The sequence below is a fragment of the Strix uralensis genome, chromosome 10 (assembly GCF_047716275.1).
Source record: "Strix uralensis isolate ZFMK-TIS-50842 chromosome 10, bStrUra1, whole genome shotgun sequence".
NCBI lineage: Eukaryota > Metazoa > Chordata > Aves > Strigiformes > Strigidae > Strix > Strix uralensis.
This window is the reverse complement of record NC_133981.1, coordinates 17,817,754-17,840,096: the sequence shown is the minus strand read 5'-3', so window position 1 is coordinate 17,840,096 and position 22,343 is coordinate 17,817,754. Positions and strand designations below refer to the sequence as shown.

At 42.4% G+C, this 22,343-nt stretch overlaps 1 protein-coding gene across 14 annotated transcripts in view; it reads right to left on the bottom strand.

Moving 5' to 3' along the window:
- Window positions 1-668: 668 nt before the first annotated feature.
- POC1A (POC1 centriolar protein A) overlaps window positions 669-22,343 on the bottom strand; it is a 93,528-nt gene continuing 71,853 nt past the window's right edge. For all 14 annotated transcript variants that reach the window (XM_074879466.1, XM_074879468.1, XM_074879465.1 and 11 more), the window contains 2 exons: window positions 15,205-15,345; window positions 669-964 (listed from right to left, as the gene is read on the bottom strand). In XM_074879466.1, coding sequence (XP_074735567.1) covers window positions 866-964; window positions 15,205-15,345 — 240 coding nt within the window. In that variant the 3' untranslated portion in view covers window positions 669-865. The remainder of the gene's footprint in view (window positions 965-15,204; window positions 15,346-22,343) is intronic.

Here is a 22,343-nt window from a genome sequence, read left to right as displayed (position 1 = left end):
GAGTGATGAGCTATTCAACTGTGAAAACATCTGCAAAATGACTGAAAATTAAAGGCAGTCTGGTGTGAGAAGAGGGAAGTTCCACAATGGAGCAAACATTCTGCTATTTGGTTGCCTTTCCTCTCCCTCTACTCTGCCCTTTAATTTATGAAGCTGATAAAGACAAAGCAAAATCCATTAGGAATCCACCCTGCACCTGACCCACCAGGGCCTCTCTTCCAACCTCAAGCAATTGTTTCTCACACAGTGGACAAGGGAGCAGGTTAAATCCCACCAGTGAATTCAATCACCTCTGCACAAATACCATCCAGGGTCTGAACTGCTCTGTCAGACTCGCCAGGGACCACCCAGGACGTGGGTGAGACAGACCCTTCTCCAGGTGCCGGCTGCGCTGGGATCTCACCTGCTCACTACAGTCCAAGAATGGAGGTGAACTCCCCCACTGCCCAAAATATCCTGGGAGCCCTTTGCTTGTCACCTATAGCCAGCACACACCTCAGCAACAAGCCTAAAACAGCCCGTGCCAGACATTTAGCAACTCCAGGATGCTTAAAGGTTTTAAAACTAACGCAGCAGCACCAAAGGCAGGAGAGATGCAACCTTCCTAGTTAGTACTCAGACCACACGCTGGCTGCTGTATCTCTGGAAAACACAGGAGATCACAGTCATTATTCACGCTTATGAATAAAATATTCTTTTTATTTTAGTAAAGTAACAAAGCTTATTTACAGATACAATAACTGTACATTCCAATTGAAAAATAGATTGCGCTTAAAATCATTAAAGCAAGTCACACACAGTCTGTTAGGAACACAAACAACCTCAAACCTCCCAACGCCTTCAGCTCCTGTCTTCTCTCAGGAAATCAGCTCGCTTTGTTCTGAATGATTTTCTGCTGATTCTCAAGACATTCCTTTAGCTTGTCTTCAGTGAGCGTCAGCCTCTGCTCCAGGATGGAAACTGTCTGCAAAACAAAACAAAAGCTGCTGCTGAGCTGCTCACAAAGACAAGCTACGTACTATGGGTAATCAAATGCTAAATTCACAGGAGTATTTTGAGGTATTTCAGGGCTGTGACTCCAGTACCAGCATTTTAGCAGGGCAGAGCCCCACGCGACTTCAGAGAGGAGCAACAGAAGCTGCCAGGCATGAAGCTCTCCCGCAGACACCACCGAGCACCCATTCCAGCACTTGGTGCTTTCAAATTGGGCTCTGCATTTCCTTTCACAAACAAGTTCTGTCCTTCCATGTTCATGAGCCACCAGACACTCTTCTGATAACAAGAGACAGAGGATTTGAACAGTTTTGCCCAGCTGAAGGTTTGATTTTGCCTCTCTGCTTCAGACTCTTTCGTCCTTCCCTGAGTGCCATCAGTTTGCTGCAATTAAAACATGCAAAACTTGCTGGACGAGCACAATGACAAGCAAGAAAACCCTCCCAGTGTAAGTGCAACAGGCGACAGAGTGGAATTGAAAACCAAAGTGGCAATATCTACCTCAACATAATACCTAAATATTTTTGTGTAATCCAGTTACCCCACAAAGGATTGTTATATATTTCTCCTCAAGCTGAAGTCATCATGTACAGGATGCACAGGAAGAACATTTTAACCACGTGGCAATAAAAGCTTCTGCTGAAAACCTTTTATTGATCACTCGGAGGTAATCAAGGGACCTAGCTATGCAGAACTGCTTTCAGCTTCCAAAGACACCAGAGTGGCTGATAATAGGTGGTGATGATTTAATGCTTTAATATCCATAAACTTATCAGCAACAATCAATAGCTTCACATTTTGAGCATTTTTACTGCATCAATAACATCCTCTGTTAAAAACAAAGGATGTTCACAGAACCTTGGACTTTAATAAAGTAATTCAAATAAACTTGGACAACTGCTGTTTGTATAGAAGTTATACATAGAAAGCCTTTTAATAGCACGTTTCGTAAGCACATCTCTAAGTGCCTGACAAAAGAAAGCAGGTCTCATTATCCCCATTTTACAGCTGGGGAAACGAAAGCACAAAGAGAGGAAATAGCTTGGCTACGGCCACTTGAGACTAGGAAAAGTCTCCCGTAAAATGATTTGGGGAATGAGGCGGGGGGAAGAGAAAACAGACGTAGTAAAAACAACACCAAGCACTATGGCAAAGCCATCTTGCAAGACTGCTTATCAACAAAGTCAGAAAGGGCTTTGCTTCATAGCATTTACCGTAATGCACCCTTTTTTTCCTCCCCATAGTTCAAAGCTTATTTCTGCTGCACATGTACCGCTGACTTGTGACAAGGCAGAAGAGCTGACTCCTGCTGCCTAATGCAGCATTGCTGCAACTGCAGAAAGCTTCACCTGAAAGAAAAAACCCTGCACTGCTCCATATTCCTGTGGGCTACAGTACTAGCTTCATTTAAGTTTTTTCTTCCTCTATTGCCAAGCCTTTGAGGCACAAGAACTGCAGTACACAGAGAACCATAAGAAAAGTTGCGGAGCCAGCAGGTAACATCCCAGGTGCCCCCAAGCCAGCAGGAGCCCTCCCGTCTATTCAAAGGAGAGAGGATTTCATCTTTTTCATACCCAGCCTTGCTATTGCCTAGTGGCTGTCTTACTGAGGTCAGGAGTAAAGCTACTCAGGGCAGAACACAGCAGGCTGAATGTCTACCAGGGGTTTACAGCTAAGATCTTATCCTGCAAGCAACCAGACAGAGAATGAAAAGCAGTAGGGATCCTGGCTTTTCCATTTAAAATAGAAGAACTAGTGACTCAAGACTCGGTTAAAAAGGGGGGTGTGTGAAACATTGCATCAAATTTCCTTTAGAAAGATAATCAACTGCATTAATGTCCTGGTCACACTGCCCTGCTAGAAGCAAAGCCCCAGATTACTTGCTGTTCCTATATCCCATGATTTACTGCCATCACAATCCTGCCGATACCAGTTAAGTGCTGTTACACACGGCACTGTGAGACTAAGCACAAGTAAAGCAGATTTCAGAAAGTGTTGAATTTGTGAAAGAGCTGTAAGGAAAATGTTTATTGGAATGGAAATTGCATGTAAGTATAAGCAGAAAGCTTGTAGTGAGTATTTGTTGGAAACTAAAAGTGGAAAAGTAGCAGTCAGAAATGAAATCCAGGAAGTCCAAAGTAGGAACTGATGACTACAGTCCATTTACACTTGAATATATAACACCCAAAATACACAGGGCATCTGACATCCTAGGAAGGTAAGGGAAAGCACCAATACTGCCCAGCTGCTATTAGTGCTATATTGTAACTGACGCTTAAAAGAAAAGCTCCTTTATTCGCAGCTGACAGAGTTTTACGATATTTCCACGTTGCTATTTATAAAGCAAGTCCTTGTTAGGCAAATTAAACTGCACCCATTCAACTCCTGAATGTTTTTGCTATTGCTTTTCAGAAGATAACTAACCAACAATTAAGCCAAGGAGGAAAATACTGTTAGCCAGATTCAGTGAGGATTCACTGGAGCCAGGTTTGCACTCAAGCCATTCCTCTGTGGCAGGACCTGGGCTTCCTGTTGTGTCAGGAGCACAGTACATGTCTCCATTACACACCAGGGAGTAAATGCTGGATAATTTATTAAAGTCCTGGCTCAAATTGGCAGAAGGATAACAGTTTAGGCTTAAATAAGAAGAAAAATCAATTTATTTTTTTAAGGAGTATTTCTGACTTTAGAGGAATATACCGAGCATTACTATGGACACCAGAACAGAATATAGAATTTTTCACACAGAAGAGAACTTACTTAAATCACTTCTACCAACACTTCCTGCAACATTTGTCTTCATTCATCTTCTCAGACTTAGCCTAGGAAAAAACCTGCTTTTCCCTCTGGAAACATTAATGAGAAACTAGGTAGGAAAAAAAAAAAAAATTGCTTCCTATTTACCTTTTAAGTTCTGGGGAATACTCAGCTCCATCTTCCCCCAGGACACCTAGACTGAAGCACCCAGTAGTCACACTTGCTTACATGACAAGTCCCCCTATGCTATTCCTCCATGTTATTTTTACTCCCTCAACCAATTAATAGTCATTTGTGATGCTGTTCTAAGATGCTTTCATCAGTATCTTTTCCTTAGTCCATGTTAAACATTCCCCCGTCCTATTAAGTAGCAGAGACAGTTTAAGAACCGCTAGCCTCAGGGCTGAGGCTTTTGCAGTGGCCCTGGAGGAACAATCAATCCTGCCTCTTGAGGACAGATAAGGGGAACCAGGTGCTAATTGAATGCCAACAGCAACCAGTTCTACAACTGCCACAGGAAACCTGAAAAGCAGAGTCCAGAGCAAGCAAGCGGAGGCCATCAGCAACCCTCTCGAGCAGTGGTGTGAGTCCCTGCCAGGAGCGAGAGATCCACCTAGACAGATGGCTGCTCATTAACTAAAGCAGTACTTAACCTGGAGCTGGGGGCAAAGCAGGCAAGAGCAGGGGAACAATGGAATAACTTTAGGCTCACCCCGCTGCTAAGGGATGCCTGCTCTGCAAGCAAAAAGCTGCAGATCCTTCCCTGTGAGCAGCACACAGGTTTTTCAGTATGCCACACACACCGGCTTTGATTGAGTTAGCACACATAATAGCATGGGGGATGTAACACTGCTCCGCCTGATCACCAGTAATTGTGGGACTCCCAAAAAACACATGTACTGATACAACAGTTACTCAGATCAGGTAACAACAGCTTGGCTAAACCTACAAGGCATATGATCCTGCACACCGACTGCAAAGTAGATGTGCTCTTGGCTACGTGCAGGCGAAGTATTACGCTTGCACTTCTATTCCTGTCATCATTTCATAATATAAAATCTCCCTCTCCATTGATCTCGAAGGAGGCAGAAGTAGTTTCCTAGCTTTACTTAAGTAAAAACATTCTTAAAAGTTTGCTCCACCAGTTTTTTTAAGCATATGCTAAAAAATATTTTGCAGAGGACTAACATATCAAATAGCCCAAGAAAAAAACATTACTTCTACCTCTTCAGATTTTTCTTTCCTGACATGTGAATTTATGAAGACAGCATTTTCTTCAAAAAATGCACTTGCAAAAGAACACGCAACTAATGCAGAAGTTTATGTTTCCATGCACTCAGTTTCCCCACTCCAGTGCGCTGGTAAAAGGAGAGACTTAGGGATGCCTTTAGGCAGAGTAAATCTTAGAGAAGACTACAGATGGCCCACGGATTTGCAGAATGAGACTTGTCAAGTTTAACCTTGAGTTGCAGGCTTAAGAGCTCTGCTCTCTGTAACGAGCAAGGCCAACACCGGTTTGTTTTCAAAGACCTAGATGCCCTGCTATAACTTCTTACAGTTTTCCCTAAAAATGATTGTTTCAGAGCTGGTTTCAGTCCCAAACATGGCCAAAAAGTACAGCAAGTAAACCATGTCATAAAAATGCTGCCTCAGCATCCAAGGGTCCCTCCTTGGCAAATGCTAATGAGTGGGTTCAGAGGTACCTATACACCTTTAGGGCACAAATTCATGACACCTGGAGCAGACTGCTCCACAGCATCGAGGAGAACTGTTGGCACTGTACTGGAAAGTAAAAACAGTCTCGCAAGTTGTCAACCTTCAAATACACCAGTTAAAATGAGTAATATCGACAAGAAGAGGCCCCAGTTATTGTATGCAGATCACTAAAGTGGTACCTCCAACACACTAAATACAGTCCTGAGTGTACACACAGTCCTATGCAGAGACAGAAATTAGCAAATATCCAGGTAAATTAAGCTTGGGACCCCTTTCTCTAAACTAATGCAATGAGTGAAATAAACTACCACAGGAAAGGTTTGCAGCAGGGTCCTTTCCACCAACAGTAGTTTAAGATATCAAACTTAAACTGCAAGATTAAGAGGCTCATAGGAGAGCCTGTGCAGCAAAAGTCACCCTGAGATTCAAGCATGAACCTGTCTGGTAAGAAGCAGCCTTTCCTCTTATCGTACTAAATTCTGCCCTGACTTGCTGTCAGCCTCCCTTTAATCTTGGCAACTGCATCTAGTGAAACTCAAAGCAGACCCCTGCTATTACTAAGCATGCTTAGGGAAAGCATCCTCATGTGCAAATTATGTCTTAACACAGTTTTGAGATGGGACCCGAAAAGCTACTGACATTCAGTATGCTCTGAAGCATTTTCAGCATAGGCTGGCAGTTTAGACTAACTGAGGAAGCCTCTTATCTGAGAGTATAACAAGGTATGAAGCCTTCACAGTTATGAACATTTCATGTAGCAAACAAATGCATTCAAGGCTCTTTGCGTGCTGGAACTAGCATTATTCTAGTGGTCAAGGCCTTAATCTCAGAGATCAAATATACAATTAAGGTGGTTTGTTTTTTTTTTTTTTTTTTTAAATGTGAAATGATTTCTAAAGAATTGATAGCTCCTCATCTATTCAGACTAAAACAAGATGGTGTTCCTCAGGGCTCAGTGTTGGGACCATTTCTGTTCAACATCTTTACTGATGATCTTGATAAGGACATAGAGTGTATTATCAGTAAATTCGCAGATGACACCAAGTTAAGCGGTAATGTCGATCTGCATGAAGATAGGGAGACTTGGATAGATTGGATCGGTGGGCCAACGTCAATGGCATGAGCTTCAACAAGGCCAAGTGCCAGGTTGGCACTTGGGCCACAACAACCTCATGCATCACTATAGGCTTGGGGAGGTGTGGCTGGAGAGCTGGTGAAAGAGAAGGATCTGGGGGTTCTAATTGACAAACAACTGAACATGAGCCGGCAGTGTGCTCAGGTGGCCAAGAAAGCCAACAGCATCCTGGCTTGTATTAGAAATAGTGTGACCAGCAGAAGTAGGGAGGTGATAGTCCCCCTGTACTCTGCACTGGTGAGGACACACCTTCAGTACTGTGTCCAGTTTTGGGCACCTCAATACAAGAGAGATATTGAGGTGCTGGAGCCGGTGCAGAGGAGGGCAACGAAGCTGGGGAAGGGCCTGGAGAATAAATCCTATGAGGAGTGATTGAAGGAGCTGGGACTGTTCAGTTTGAGGAAGAGAAGACTGAGGGGAGACCTCATCACTCTCTACAGCTACCTGAAAGGACGTTGTAGAGAGGTTGGTGCTGGTCTCTTCTCACAGGTGATTAGTGACAGAACAAGAGGGAATGGCTTTAAACTGCAACAGGGGAGGTTCAGACTGGACATTAGGAAAAAAAGTTTCACAGAAAGAGTGGTCAGACAGTGGAATAGGCTGCCCAGGGAGGTGGTGGAGTCACCATCCCTGGATGTGTTTAAGGGTCGTTTAGCTGAGATGTTGGGGGATATGGTGTAGGGGAGTAGGGATGATGGTTGGACTCGATGATCCCAAGGGTCTTTTCCAACCTGAATGATTTTATGATTCTAAGATCTGCTACCCTAGAGACATTTTAAACAAGTTCTGTAGCTCCTCACCATCTCAGTTGATTTGAATGCAAACTCTAAGGTGAATTCTCACAAAGCTTATTTGCATAGAATACTTCACAACAGGCTGATTTACAGATACTGTATTGATTATTTCAGATTGAAGAAGATAGCTCATGTAGTGCTTCAGTCTTTCCCTTGATGTTTCTTCAATGCAACTTCATTAATTTTCCTGGTTTTACTTCGTAACATGCTTCAAATTCCACAAAGTTTTGTATTTTTACTACACAACACTTAGCTCCAGTGTGGCTAGACAGGAACATATGGGTCAGTGCTGCTGTACAGGTGTGGGTTAGGAAGTCCCACAATCCCCTCAACACAGTTTTTGCACATTCATCTGACATCACTGTTGGGTCACGTGGATTAGCAATACATGACAATGCCTGCGGAAGTGCAAACGCTAGTACTAACCTGGCCTCAATGGGATCCCTAGGTAAAGCTCCAGATCTGCTCAAGAAGTCATGTGGCTAAACAACCTCTATGTCTGTTCTAGAGCACAGGGCACAAGAGCTCATAGTCCCACCAGCTCTCTTCAGCCAACAGACACACGCTACTCAGAATACTCGAAAAATAAAGAATTGAGTTTTTTTATATTTAGCAGCCCAAAGCACTACAGGAAGTCAGTAGTTCTAACATTCAAAACCAGTATTGCTCAGCTAGCCCCACATTATTATTACTGTGAGGGTGGTGAGACACTGGCACAGGTTGCCCAGAGCAGCTGTGGCTGCCCCCTCCCTGGAAGGGTTCAAGGTCAGGTTGGACGGGGCTTTGGGCAACCTGGTCTAGTGGAAGGTGTCCCTGCCCATGGCAAGGGGGTTGGGACTAGATGAGCTTTAGGGTCACTTCCAACCCAAACCATTCTATGATTCTGTGATTATCAGCTTCCATCTCTTCTTCCACCTCCCAGTATACTCCACTTTCTGCAGATGCTTGAATCACAGTTAACCAACCCTTTAACTACATTATAGGGGCAACTTAGGTCTACTGCATAAGTCTACTCATGGATGAGTCTACTCATGCAGTAGACTCAGTACAGCAACAACAATGAGTTATCACTTGCAGTGCTCACTGTGCTTTTTACAGTAGGGGAACCATACAAGATATCTGAAAATGAAAATTCTAGTATCATCCACTTTGCCAGATCAAGCAGCATGGCCAGTACCAGTATCACAGTGACCAAAGGGACCCTGGAGGACAGAAAAGGACATCCTTTGTATTAAATCAATCCTAGCCACAAAGAAGATGAGCCACAGGCTCTGCCAGTTTCTTCCGCAGAGTGTGGGGACACAAGGCACACATGCCATCTGTAACTGAGCCTTTCCATTTACAGCCCTCTTACTAAAAATGTTTCATCACACATTGCTGTTGCTTCAGTCTTGACAGTCAATCAGCCAAGGCTAAACTGATGGCACTTGCATCGAATCCTGCAAGTTTCTGGAAGGGAACGGCTGCAAGCTTCTGTGCAGGTACAGGCAGCTTCCTTGGTGCAGAGCTCCTAGACCTCTGGGGCTAGACCAGCACAGCAAAAGGAAACAGGAGGCTTCAAGTTTCACCACAGAGTGTGAAAACACAGCAAGTTATGATGAGCTACAACAAAATATTCAAGCATGTACCATGAGAGCAACTGCACAATACAGAGGTTAGAACTCCAAAATGACTAGAGGTCTCCCCCAACTACAAAGACTTCAAAGACTTCCCATATCCTTTCCCTGCTGCCCAATCTACCTCTGAAAGGATGCAAATCACTCAGCTAAATTAATCCAGCTGCTGGCTGAATAACAATTTCTATTAATCTTCAAGGTCTGATTGTGAAAACAAATTGTGGGAGGTGTTCAGTAATCCTCCCCACTCAAGGATAATGGAAGGTGAAGGTCCTATGGACCTCCAGGGAGGTGATCAGCACTTCGAAGTCAGCCTTTAGACAGTGTCCTACTAATATAGCAATATCCCTAGGAGTCCATTTAGTTTAGGCAGTCTTAGAAGGAAGAAAAATGCATTTGTATCGAGACTTAGAGTTTCTAACAAGCATATTTTGGAAATGAAAAAAGTAGCTCTGGTAACATTATACAGAGGACTAGCAACAACCAGGATACTTCATTTGTTTCAAGTGAGAGATCAAAGCTACTGCATCTCTAAGAGATGGCTTTGACTCATGAGAAATAGCCTCTATTAAATTAAGATTAAATTAAGACAGCTACAGGCCACCTGACCAGGTAGACCAAGCAGATGAGGCCCTCTACAGACAGACAGGAGCAGCCTCACATTCACAAGCCTTGGTCCTCATGGGGGACTTCAACCACCCCGATATCCACTCGAGGGACAATACTGCAATGTATAAGCAATCCAGGAGGTTCCTGCAAAGCATTGATGATAACTTCCTTCTCCAAGTGATAGAGGAGCCAACGAGGAGACGTGCTGTGCTGGACCTTGTTCTCACCAACAAGGAGGGGCTGATGGGGAGTGTGAAGCTCCAAGGCAGCCTTGGCTGTAGTGACCATGAAATGGTGGAGTTCAAGATTCTTTAGGAGAGAAGGGTGCAGGGAGACCTTATAGCAGCCTTCCAGTACTTAAAGGGGCTACAGGAAAGGGGGAAGGGACTTCTTATCAGGAAGTGTAGTGATGAGATAAGGGGTAACAGTTTTAAACTGAAAGAGGGTATATTTAGATTAGATAGAAGGATACTGAGGGTGGTCAGACACTGACACAGGTTGCCCAGAGAAGCTGTAGCTGCCTCCTCCCTGGAAGGGTTCAAGGCCAGGTTGGATGGGGCTTTGGGCAACCTGGGCTAGTGGAAGGTGTCCCTGCCCAGGGCAGGGGGGTGGGGCTAGATGAGCTTTAAGGTCCCTTCCAACCCAAACCATTCTGTGATTCTGTGATTTAAAAACTAAGCTCCTCTGGCATTTGACAGATTTTTCAGATGGAAACTTTTTTTTTATTACCGTTTTGGATTTCAAACCATTTCTTTTAGAATAAAAACTTTCAGTTTTTCTATGCATTGGGCCCACCTGTAGCCAGTGGGTGTTCAGGTCTTGAAAGCAACATAGAAACCAAGATATTTGTCCAGGGCAGATTTGTCCTCCCCCTCCAATCTTTCTTCTTGACCTGTAACTACCTCAAGTCATACAAGCATTTATTTTACTAAACCAGTTGCTAATCTACATTCAATACCTCTCAGAAGAGAGAAGCCACATTCATTCCTCACCAACACAGGCTTTGGAGACCACATCTCAAAAAAAGGAGTAACAAATTTGATTTTAGTTGTTTTCATTACAAGCATCGGACACACAAACATTTCCAGTTTTAATTAAAAAACAAGTAACTTGTGTCCAAGTCTTTTAAGGCTAAAGAATTTAATTTAAAAAAATTATTTTCCTCCCTCCCTCTACAATCTTTTATGGAGTGAAATAATCCTTTAATCTCACATGAGCTAGATTGTCCTTCAATTCAGGCTTGGATTATTTTACAAGTCTTCTCCATTTCACTGTGTTGTTTTCTCCCAGCTTCAGTGCAAAATTAATTTGGGGAAGTATATAAAGCTGTTTCCTGTGGGTGGATTATCGCAGCTATTTATGAATTTTGATGCTAATCTGATTCTGAACTCTTCGTTAAGAGCAGGCATCTTCCCACATAAAACCAGCAGCTTTTGCCTCAGTGCCCATTGCCCACCAGTGCTACAGATTAACAGAGTGAGCACGGCAGCTGCAGGTGTCTGGAGGGAGGGCAAGAGTATACAAACTCTTTGAACATGATCATTGTAAATGCAAGTTTTCCACTGCAGCCAAGATGGTTACTCACAGATGACCTTCTTTCAGAAGTGCAGTTCAGCTGCAAACGCAGAAAACACATTTGAACCAAGTAAACTCTTAGTTTCTGCTCCATTTTTGTTTCAGCCAACACACACTTTTCTGTTCCAGGAACTTACCCAAGAGATTAAATCACTTTGTTTCCCCCTTAAACTTTAATATTCAACCCACATCTTTATATAGGCATTAAGATACTGAAATCCAGCCTTCAATTAAAAAATAAACACAAACATTTTGCATTTTCCTCCTTTTCACATCTCTGAAATGTCAGTAAAGAACTGGATGTTTAAACAGAGAGACTGACAAGATACTAAGCTGCAAGAAAGGGAGTAGCAAAGCATCTGTATCATACATTTATTACCCTTATCTTCCTCATTCCTTTGCCAGTTTTGAATTGCCCACTTTCCTACAAAGGGGTACCAGGGTATCTAAGTAACCCAAAACTACTGGAAACAATCGGCTTATGTCTGGGTCTCAACTTCATCCTTCAGGGCAGCAGAATTATTAAGCACATGCTACTCTTCTGAAAAAGGCAGTCAAACATTAACTTCTTTATTTGCATGTGAAGTATGGCCAGACAGAAACCATGTTTAGAAAAAAAAATCCCAGACCACCCTGTCAGGTCACATTAGACCACTTTCTTACAAGTAAAACAAAAGATATCCTGAGAATGTTCTGGTGAGGAGGAAGAGAGGAAGGATAATTGAATCAAAGACCAGTTTAAAAACAGTTGTCAAAACCTTGAAGAATAAAATCATAGCACAAAGTCAACAACATAAAAATGAAGCTTTGTAAATCTGAGGGGGCCATATCTATTCACTACGATGGTTACTGCTAGATGTGGTATACAACAGCCACAAGTTTCCTCTGATCCATCTTTCTCTAAGAAGAACTGAAGTGCCTAACTGAAGGAGCAAGTCTGCTCAAGTGTATCCTCCTGCACAGGGCACAACACTTCTACAGCTTCAGCGCTTCTACTTGCAATTGGTGTCTGGCAGGAAGAGACCTCTTAATGGAATAAAAACAATCCTGCTGTCTCCAAGTACGTGACACCCCACTTCATCTGGAAATCTGTTGTCAATGCAGGGAAGGTACTGATAATTGGTGATTGGCAGACAACGCAGCTTCAAGTGTGCAGCTCAGAACTAAGCTGTGCACTGGCAAGAGATGACAGCCTTCAGCTGATGACTTACTATTACCTCTTTCAGCAGAAATTGAAAGTATTTTCGCTCCTTCCCACTTTTACATGATACCAGGTTTAGCATGATAAACCTTGAAGTGATAGCTATGGTAAAAATATTAGGAAAATAAATTTGGGAAATTATGCAACTATAAACCTAAGTAGTTTATCACAGCTTTAAGTTTCCCCCACTGGTACATTACATCATGTTAACACAGTGTTGGAAACTACAACAAGAACAAAATGCGCAGGAACACAAGGTACCACATCAGAAATATACCCAAGTTCCCATGGAGCTAACAAATTATAAATTCCTGAAAAACCCATGGATGGCTCTATCAATAGAAGGTTTCTGGAAATATCACAGGAACTCTGTCCTTTCCCTTCAACCATATGGCCCTGCTTATGCCATCAGTGTTCTTTTTAAACAAGCAACCCTCAGGAATTACGGACCAGTGATTTGTTACAGAGCACCAGGAGCATCCTCAGCCCTTCTTCAAGAAGGAAAAAATACTGACACCTGTTACATGTTATTTATGAAAGTTTTTTGCTCCATCTTTGAAGAAGTAGTGGAGTCCTCCTTTCACAAAAAGTCAGCAGGCCAAATCTGCCATATAAAATCCACAGAACCTCGGTTTGAATCTGCTACGCACAGGGAGCAGCGCCCAGCTGTGCTTTGGCAGAACAGTGAGGAAGGCAAGAAACCCAACACCACTAGCCACTGTTTCCATCTCACTTGGATCTCTGTCAGCAATCAGCACGCCATGGCTCCCCTGGTCAACATCTAATTGCACAAAACATGGGTAACAGTGGCTCTACTGGAGCTGCATTCCCTTCTCTGTTACAGGTCATCAGCACTGGAAAAACCAAAGTTTAGCTATGCAAGCAGATGCCCTCCAGAGTTACCTCCGCAGCTCTGCCTTGCTACCTGCCTGCATCCCTCCTCTTTGAGGAACCTCCTCCCTTACTCTAGGAATGAGTAAGTCTTCCAGGCTCATTTGCTTAAGTTTGTTTGGTGTTGGTTTGTTTCACTGCTAAATATCAAAACCTTGGCATGAAAATGAAGAATTATGAAACCATTTCAACAGTGTGTCAGGAACATCTACTTGTACAAACGCATTAAATGGTGTTAATACAAAAATGTAACATAAAAAGATTAGAACCAATGGGAAATGAAGTACTTCAAGGATGGCAAAAGTGCTACAAAAAAGATAAAAGATTGCTGAATGCAGAGTTACTCAAGGCAGCTTTTTGGTTTTTTACTATTTCAGGCCTATTTCCAATTTTATCCTATAACCTACTAATTTATTCCTCCCCCACTGATCTCAGTTTCTCTTTCTGCTAGGTTAAAACAACATTTGGAATTTTCTACGGTTACACAATATTTGAGAGAGATGTTTGCATTGCTTATATCTAGTTTAAATCCTACACATACTGTTTACTGCAATATTTGTCTCCTCTAAACACCTATGAAGTTGAAAAGGAGCCATTACACATCCATCATCAGAAGTGTGGATCTGATTTATGTAATGAAAGATAACGATCACATTCCAAGCTTACTAGGGAGACGTAAAAACAGTAATAAAATATTTTGTGTATACACTGGGTTGCATTTTACTCACAAGCATGAGGTCCCAATGTCATACAAGATTTCCCCTCCACCGTTCAGCATTTTAGAGATCACAGGAAAAGTGCTTTCTTGCATTTCTGCCAAATGAACTTAAATACCTTTTGGTTTTCACCCTACACTATTTTAGACTGCCTGTAGTCCTAGAATTTTTTTAATCCCTAAATCAGCCCTACTTCAAGCCCTGATGGGCCCTCCAACCCATCAACTTACACTTTTTGACAAGAAAGAGCAGAGAGCAAACTCGGACCAGTAATCAGTATGTTCAATAACAAGTGTTTAAGACCTGCTTGTTCTTCCTCCAAAACAACACTCAAACTCACAGAAAAACCCTCCAACACAGATTTTTTCCATCCTACGACCATGCTCTCATCCTCAGGAGATCACCAGTGTTTACTATCCCATGCTTTCTCCCTGCTTCTCGCATACCTCAAAAACACACAATGAAATTGAGCCCCAGACAATGATCAGAAATGGAATTTCTTCACAGGAGCAATGAGCAGCTATTTACTTGAACAAAAAATAGCTATATCCCCTGATTCTTATTAAGTAAACACATACTATCATGATCACCATTAACAGCTGGTACTGTTCAAGCATTGCTTAGTGACTCTGAGGAAGAACTGTATGTTAATGTTTTAGCAAGGGATTAGTTGTTTGCTAGCTGTGGGTGAAAAGCATGTTTCAGAGATGAGGCACAGAAGGGCCCAGACTTGTTGATGGGAGGAGAATACTGCAGAAATTGGGCTGTGTAGGTGAATGTTGGGTGGGGGAAAGGAGCGGGATCTGAACAGAGTTTATCTATAGACTGCAGTATAATGGAGGAGGGAAGAGAGACAGATTATTCACCAAAACAGAGTCCTACTGCCAACCACTCCTTTAGGCATCACCTTAGATAAACCTCGGCTAATAGCACAGGGTACTAGAGCTGGCTCAAGTAGTGCTCTGCTACACTGCAGCATAAAGGAATTAGGGGAAGAGCAGGGCCTGAGCTGGAAATTGCTGTGAGGGAACTGATAGATATAAACTGAAAACAGATGAAGACAGATTTATCAAAAAATTACTAAAAAAAGCAGAGGTTTTGAACTAGCCACATTTTTATTCTATGAAACTATTGCAAAATATTCCCAGTTCTTCCAGTCAGAGGTACATCTTTCATTGCAAAATTAAAGAGCAAACCATACCTGAGTTAGAACATCCAGCTGTCCCATAATATGCTCCAAGGTATTTGCAAGACTGGTCTCTTCCTCTTGCTGCGCATGGTTCCTATCAGAATCCTGAGGTTTTGTTTTCTTAAGATGAACACCACAATCCATCTCTGATTGCTAGAAAAATAAATAGACAATCTGCTATTGCGATGCGAACAACTGGAGAAGGATTGCTGTTTCATGGAGGGTAAAGAGTAAAGAACAGTTTATGTTGGGACAGTCTATGCTGTTAAAAATGGGCAAAAGAGAACAGGAATTGTTCTTGCTACAGCTGGAAAAGGAAAAGCTTCTGCAGACTTGTCTGTCTTTACCAAGTGGAGGGGTGTTTTTGTTGTTTTCTGGGCAGGTGGAAAGGGTACGGGGGGTGGTGTGCATGATTTTTTTGTTTTTAAACATTCATCAGGAAAGGCAAACCTTAGATAATAATTTTATAGCAATCCTGCATGGTTCAAGTTTTATATATGCAAAGAGCTTTGGCATGCTCGTATGGTACACAGGCACTGACTGTACAGGTAAATGAAGACTTAGTGAAGACACATGGAAGTTCTACATCCAAATCATAAAAAAAAAAATAATCAAGTAAGCTACCCTGAGAGGAGTCCAATTATTTCACTCCAACAGTGCAGTAAAAGCCTCTCTCCATTATTGGTAGTTGTCAGAAGGCAAGGACACAGTGCTGTAGTTAAGTTCAGCAAAAGCAAGATGTTCCAATGTACATTAAAACAGTTTTGATTTAGTCATTTTAATTTTGTTTGTATCTTGAACTGGTTTTCCCTCCTCAATGAGGTTAAGAACAAGTTTACTTTGAAGCTTCAGTTTCAACTGTTTTAGTTATGCAAGCTTGAATATTTCATTCAGAATAAATTAAGTTTTAAAAGCACAAATAGATCTTTACTAGAGAACTTATTCTTTCCTTCTCTTTCAAAACAGTATCTTTCTTCTGGAACAAACACTATTTGCATTATTTATCTGCATTACTGCCAGTAAAAGAAGTTCAGAGAAGTTTATCTAACTAAACAAGGTAGCCAACTGATTAAGCAATTGCAGACTTCAATTTCTCAATTTACACTAACAGACAAGATTTGAATCTAACGCCAAGATCACAGCACTGAAAACTTAGTTCTCTATGGCCTGATGCCAGGTGCAGCTCCATCCCATGCACTTACTCACATAAATGACTGAAGTTTGCAAATCAACAAAGCAACAAGGAATTATGACCGACTGAAAAAAAGGTCTAAGTTCTCCTGCATGTACTTTTTCTAAGCAAGAAGAGTTGCTTCCACCTCCTCTCTTACACACGCTACTATGAACGCATTTCTTATCGGCACTGCATTGATTTATCTGCTCATCTCTATATTTGATGCCAGGTGTATGCAGATGTGCAACTAAACTGCAACAAGACTTTACACCAGCTCACATAACTTTAAACCCAAAACTGTTCAGTGCATTATGAAGAGATATATATACACATATATGTGTATACACACACACCCCCCCCCATATATATCTTAAAAATAATTATATATAAAAAACTTGTGCTGCTGGGAGTCACTGATATCAGCCACAGAAAGGCTCCCAAGGTTGAGGTCCAGCCCAACAGTTAAGCTAAACAAGCAATAAGCAGTGCAAAACACAAATGTGACTACATAGGGAAGCTGGAGACTGGGGCAGTGGGAAGAGGCCACAGCAGTAGTAGACTTTGACAGGAGCATGGCTTGCTGCTGTCCCCTAACTGCTAGTAAGGGCCAACCATTCTTCCAGCCCCTGCCAACCAAACTATCCTCATACAGCCAAGCATCACAAAACTACAAGGAGCAGGAAAGGAGGGGAAAGGTTTAAAGAATACATATAACAACTGCTCCACAGGGGTCACGGTGCTACCCCACAGGCTTGGGATGCAGCTGGGTAGCAGGTGGTACCAGCCGTGCCAGCCTCCACTAATTTGTTTCCTCCCACTTGCTTAGATAATTCGGATTACCAACAGGCCCCAGGCCAACACAGCCCCCACTCCAGGTCACATTGCACAGCCTTGGCATGGGAGCCACACTCAAACTACTCCTGTGCTGCAGGTAGCCCAAGAGCCACATGTTGCTCACTGATGCATTGATTTAATCAACAAAAATATGTTCTTGCAGAGATGAGATACAGCCAACCTTACAAAGCTGCTATTTGCTGTTTAAAAGTAAAAAGAAAAAAAAACCCCAAACACTGCTTTTCAATGGGTAATTAGCATTAAAAGCATGTTTTCTTGTTATTTTAAGGCTATCCTATTTTGATGATGTAACTTTAGGCCAGTCAATCATGGCACAGTAGAAATTTGAGTGAGCTAACACTGCATACAACCTGCACTTAAAAACCTCAAATGATGATGAGCTATCCACTTCAAAACCCATTAGAACAAGCTGACTCACAGAAGCAGAAAAATGACTGTACCAACATATTTTCTCTCTCTATCAGACAGCTTTTCATAAAAAGCTGCTGGGTTAAACTCAGAGTTGATATTCTCTTTGCTACAGTCCACAAAGTTTAAGAGTCTGGCATATTCACAAGGCCAATACGGCATAGATGTTTCCACACCCGATGCTTTAGGGGTCAGGTGGTCCCTCCTCGTGTCAAGTTGAATCCAGGGGCAGCAGCAGCTGTTTGTCACAGATGCTACATTCTGCTGATGAACTCACAGGCTATGTACCACCCCCATGAAAAGCCACACAAGCCACCTCCACAAAGCTCATGCGGGCTCCTGAGGCACCCTGAACAGTGGCAACACCCCCAAGAACAGAAGTACATCTACATTTAAAAACAGAAGCATGATAATATGGCATACTGCCCACTTCAAACACTATAACTGCTTGAAAGGTTCCTCATCATCAGGAAGATCGCCTGTAGCTAGTGCCTTCAGCAATGAAGTTCTGAGTGAGTTCATCTATCTAAACTAGGGACACATCCAACCAGCAAATAAAAACTATGTCAATGTGTCAGGGAGTGTGACTTCCAAACAGGAGGCTTTCAACTGACCAGGGGCTTTGAATATTTAGTTCTAGGAACAAGCAGATCCTACCCAGCCTACCCTGCCACAGCAGGTGCAAAAGCAAGTATCCAACACCCACACCTTCAGACAGCACTTTGAATCACTGCCCACAGTCAGGCAGAGGAACTGAAGTCGGTTTGCTCTAGCTTCTTACTCATCCCACCCACTCTGATGGCATCAAGCTGAAGTCTGGGACCTGTCCCAGCAGGCTTCTCAAAGAGGGGCCCTATATACAGCTTTCAACAAGGGTTAAGCCTGGATTTGCCCAATGCAGGCATGTCCAGCGCAAGGTGAAGCTCACTGAAAATGCCTGCAAACTCTCAGCTAGACACACAGGGAAACACTGCAAGGTGTAAATGCAGCGCACGATGTGCAGAAGGACAACAGCAAAGGATCGGCTGACAGCCAACCCGGCCAAGGCGGACATGCACACTGCTCCATCTCAAAGGCACAGCACTTCCTTTCCGCAGGTTAAAGGAGCGCGTCTGCATCCATCCAGATCAGATTCACTAGACTAATTTCAACTCACTGGTTTTAAAGAGGCTGAAGAGCCCAAGTAGGTATATTTGTGTTGACACCACCCAAAGCATGTCACTCTGCTACCAGCTAACAGAAGCCTTGTGAACAGCGGGGAACAGGGATTCCATGGCCTTCCTACCATGGCATCAAAAAGAAAAACAGGGTGGTTTGGTTTTTTTAACCCTTTTGAGTTTTTCATGCCAAAGTCTCCATTTGTTACAGTCAAGGAAATCTTTGCCTGCTAAGAAAACACAGCTGGGACTTCACTGGGCTGATGCTGGGGCATTTTACAGTTATCCTATATCCAAATGGACACCCAGAATTTTGTTTGACATTACTTTTAGAAAGCTGCCGAAGATTTTGATGAGCTCAAACACACTCTCCTTCATTAAAAAAATTTGGAAAGAGACTGCAATGCTCAGAGGACAGGTTGTCTGCCCTAAGCACCCACCTGGACTTCTGTCATAGTTCAAATACAGCAGTGACACCAGTTGAAGTTGTGTTATAAAGGCAGTAAGGCCACCTCTACCAAATCATTAGTACAGCTTCCAAATTTGACAGTGGTAAGCATCACTGTGGGGTCCTTCAGAGGAAGCTTTGCCCTTTACATTTTAACAGAAGAGGGAAATATTCAGAAACTTTCCCTTAACAGCCAGACTACAACTTGTACTTACCACTACCTTAGTGGCCAGTACATTTGAAAGGAAGTGTGCACCCAAGTGAAGAACCACCAAATTGCCCCCAGACTGAAACCTTTTCAGATTTTGTAAAAGAGGGTTAAATCAGCCCCTGCTACTGTCTGTAAGAATGAACAAGAAAACCCTCACAGACCAAACTACAGCCACCCTTCTCCTAATAGCCATCTCTATCAGGTGGTGAGCCAGCCACTAGTGATTTAAATCCTAACACTTCTTTTAAAAAATTACAAAAATATGGAAAGAGCCCTGAAATATGCATCGGCTTTGTGACAGTCTCAGTACTGATGAGCATCACAAATACAGAGACACACACCTGTGCTCTCATCAGACTCACCTGCAAGGTAAAGTGCCAGCTGAATCCTGGCAACAGGCACCAGAAACAATGACACTGCTGCAGAGGTTTAATTTATTTCAGTGAGAGTTCAAGTGCACAATTTATTCAGCACAACCGAACAAATGTATTTGCCATCAAATATCTTATTACAACATCTGCATATTAAGCACTGGGAGCATAGCAAGAAGCAGCTGAACATTAAAGGAAGAATAGATGAACAGTTTCAGAGTACAATATAGCTCTCAGTGACAAAGGGAAAACAGAAGTGATTTATTTATAGCAACCACTTAAAGACAGCACAGTGCAACTACTTGGGGGAAGGGGAAAATTAATCAGCCTTCATTCCAGAGGTCTCTTACTGAGCCTCTTATGAAAATTATTCTGGCTAAACAGCATTCTGGCCAGCTATTACAGTGCTGATCAGGGGGTGGGGGGCAACTATTAGCTACACAACACATGTATATCTGTAGTAAAACTGCAACGGACAACTAGAAAAATGCCATTTTGCTTTCTAAATGGTGATATTAAGAAGATAAATTGACAGGATAACTACCTACCTGAATTTTACACCTAGTAAAAAGTAGGATTCTTATAATACAATCTAGAGGAAATATTTCTTTTCCCTTCTCTTCACCTTTATCCACTGGAAGGGAGGAACTGAGTGGTGTGTGTGGGGGGGAAGGTTCAGCTTTACTTTTAAGTCCTTTTAAATCAATTTCCACAGTGTATCTATTGTTTTGCAGTTTTTTGTTTGTTTTTAAAAAAACCCCCATGAAGTTATCATGAATTAATTTTCAAGTATCTAGAAAAATGCCATCCCTTTCAGCAACACATACCTCCAATGTATTCAATTCAATGCAGGCAGCCAATGTATTAAAATTCACTAAGTGCAATTAAATTCACTATCTTAGCTCAAAAAATTCCCCTAGAAACAGAGGGGCAGAAACTCCCAAAGGTGGTGTACACTGTTTATTGGGACCTCAATTCTACTGATCCAAATGAGAGAGAAATACCATTAAAAGACTTCTATTCCGAGGAGTCATTTTCACCATAGGTAAAGTGATATTTTTAATGTGTTCCCAGAGAGCAACAGTGACATCCAGTGGAAGCACATTAGCTTCAAGGTAAACTCCACAGGAAGGTCAGATAGAGTACACCATGCTAGATTGAAGGACTCATTAAAAACTGAGAGGTAACCTCATTTCTCCCTGCTACATACAAATTATCACTGACTGAACACAGCTCTCCAAGCACAAGCACATTTCTCTAGACTGGAAGAGCATCCCCTCTTCAAGGCAGCACTGAAATTTCTAGAGCAATCACATTCTTCAAGACTTGCGTTACTCCACATCTACTGTCCAGACCAGCACAGGGTAACAACCAGAAATGGGATACAAGTTAAATTAGCTTTGTGAAACAATTTATAGGACTATTCATCCCTGCTCACCTCTTATTTCAGGATCCAAGTTGCAATAACAAAAGGGGGAGGGAGGGGGAGAAAACAAAAAGGGAGGTGAAAAGAACATCACTTCCCTTTATTTTTGCTTCGCACCAAAAGTTAAAGTTGGCTTAGATATGCAAGAGGCCAGAAATTTAGACAGAACCCTTCTCCCTCTTGGTGCTAATAAAAATGCTGAGCTAAAACATTAAAACTTGGCACCTCTATAGTAATGGCCATGTTTTGCCATAGGCCAGTATATATTATGTCTCTGATAACCCCAAGAAGAAATAGAATTAATAGGTACATCTCAAACCCCTTTAAATCCCAAGGCACTCTCGTGCCAAAGCCTAAGTGAACCACTAACAGAGGCATGCAGATGGAGTAAGGTTTGTGTATTTTAGGTGAAGCAGCATTATACCATCCAGCTCTGCTGACCAAGCTGCCAGGAAGGAAAGAAACAGGGCTAACAGCTAATGGCCAGCTACAGTGCTCAGACATGCATGAAACCAGCCTGTCCATACACAGAAGGCTGCAGTTGGATTGAAATTTGTATTTGCTTACAGAAATACCAGCATCCCATCTCTGCAAGTGATGCTGTTTGGCAATCTCCAGTCGAGAGCAGGTCCTCACCCTGCTCCTGCCTGCCAGAAGGGAAAAGCTGTTCCCCTCCCATGTTTGTGACCTTGCTCTTTGGTTCACTGTTGGTCCACTTAACTCACCTCTATACTCTATAAATGTCACTTTTAAACCAAAGACAGACATTAGTACCATTGTTTGAGGTAACTTAAGGTAACAAGCATCTATGCAGACTGCTAAAAGCATCCAAGCTATGTGCTGTCCATGCTTTTCAGTTGGTTTATACTGAGCACCATTATATATACACCATGGCATCAACTGGTTGTGTGCCAGCTGAGATCAAGTCTGTGGGGTTTTTTTGTGCTATATGATCTTTGTTTTATAGAAAAAGTTGACAGAAAGTAGATCGCTGCACTGATTTCCAAGGCATTAGAAGGAAGTCACAGCTCCTGATAAGCTCCAGCAAAGGGGATCGCCACAACCAAAAACTTGTAGGAATATAACTAAAAAAAGCTAGGG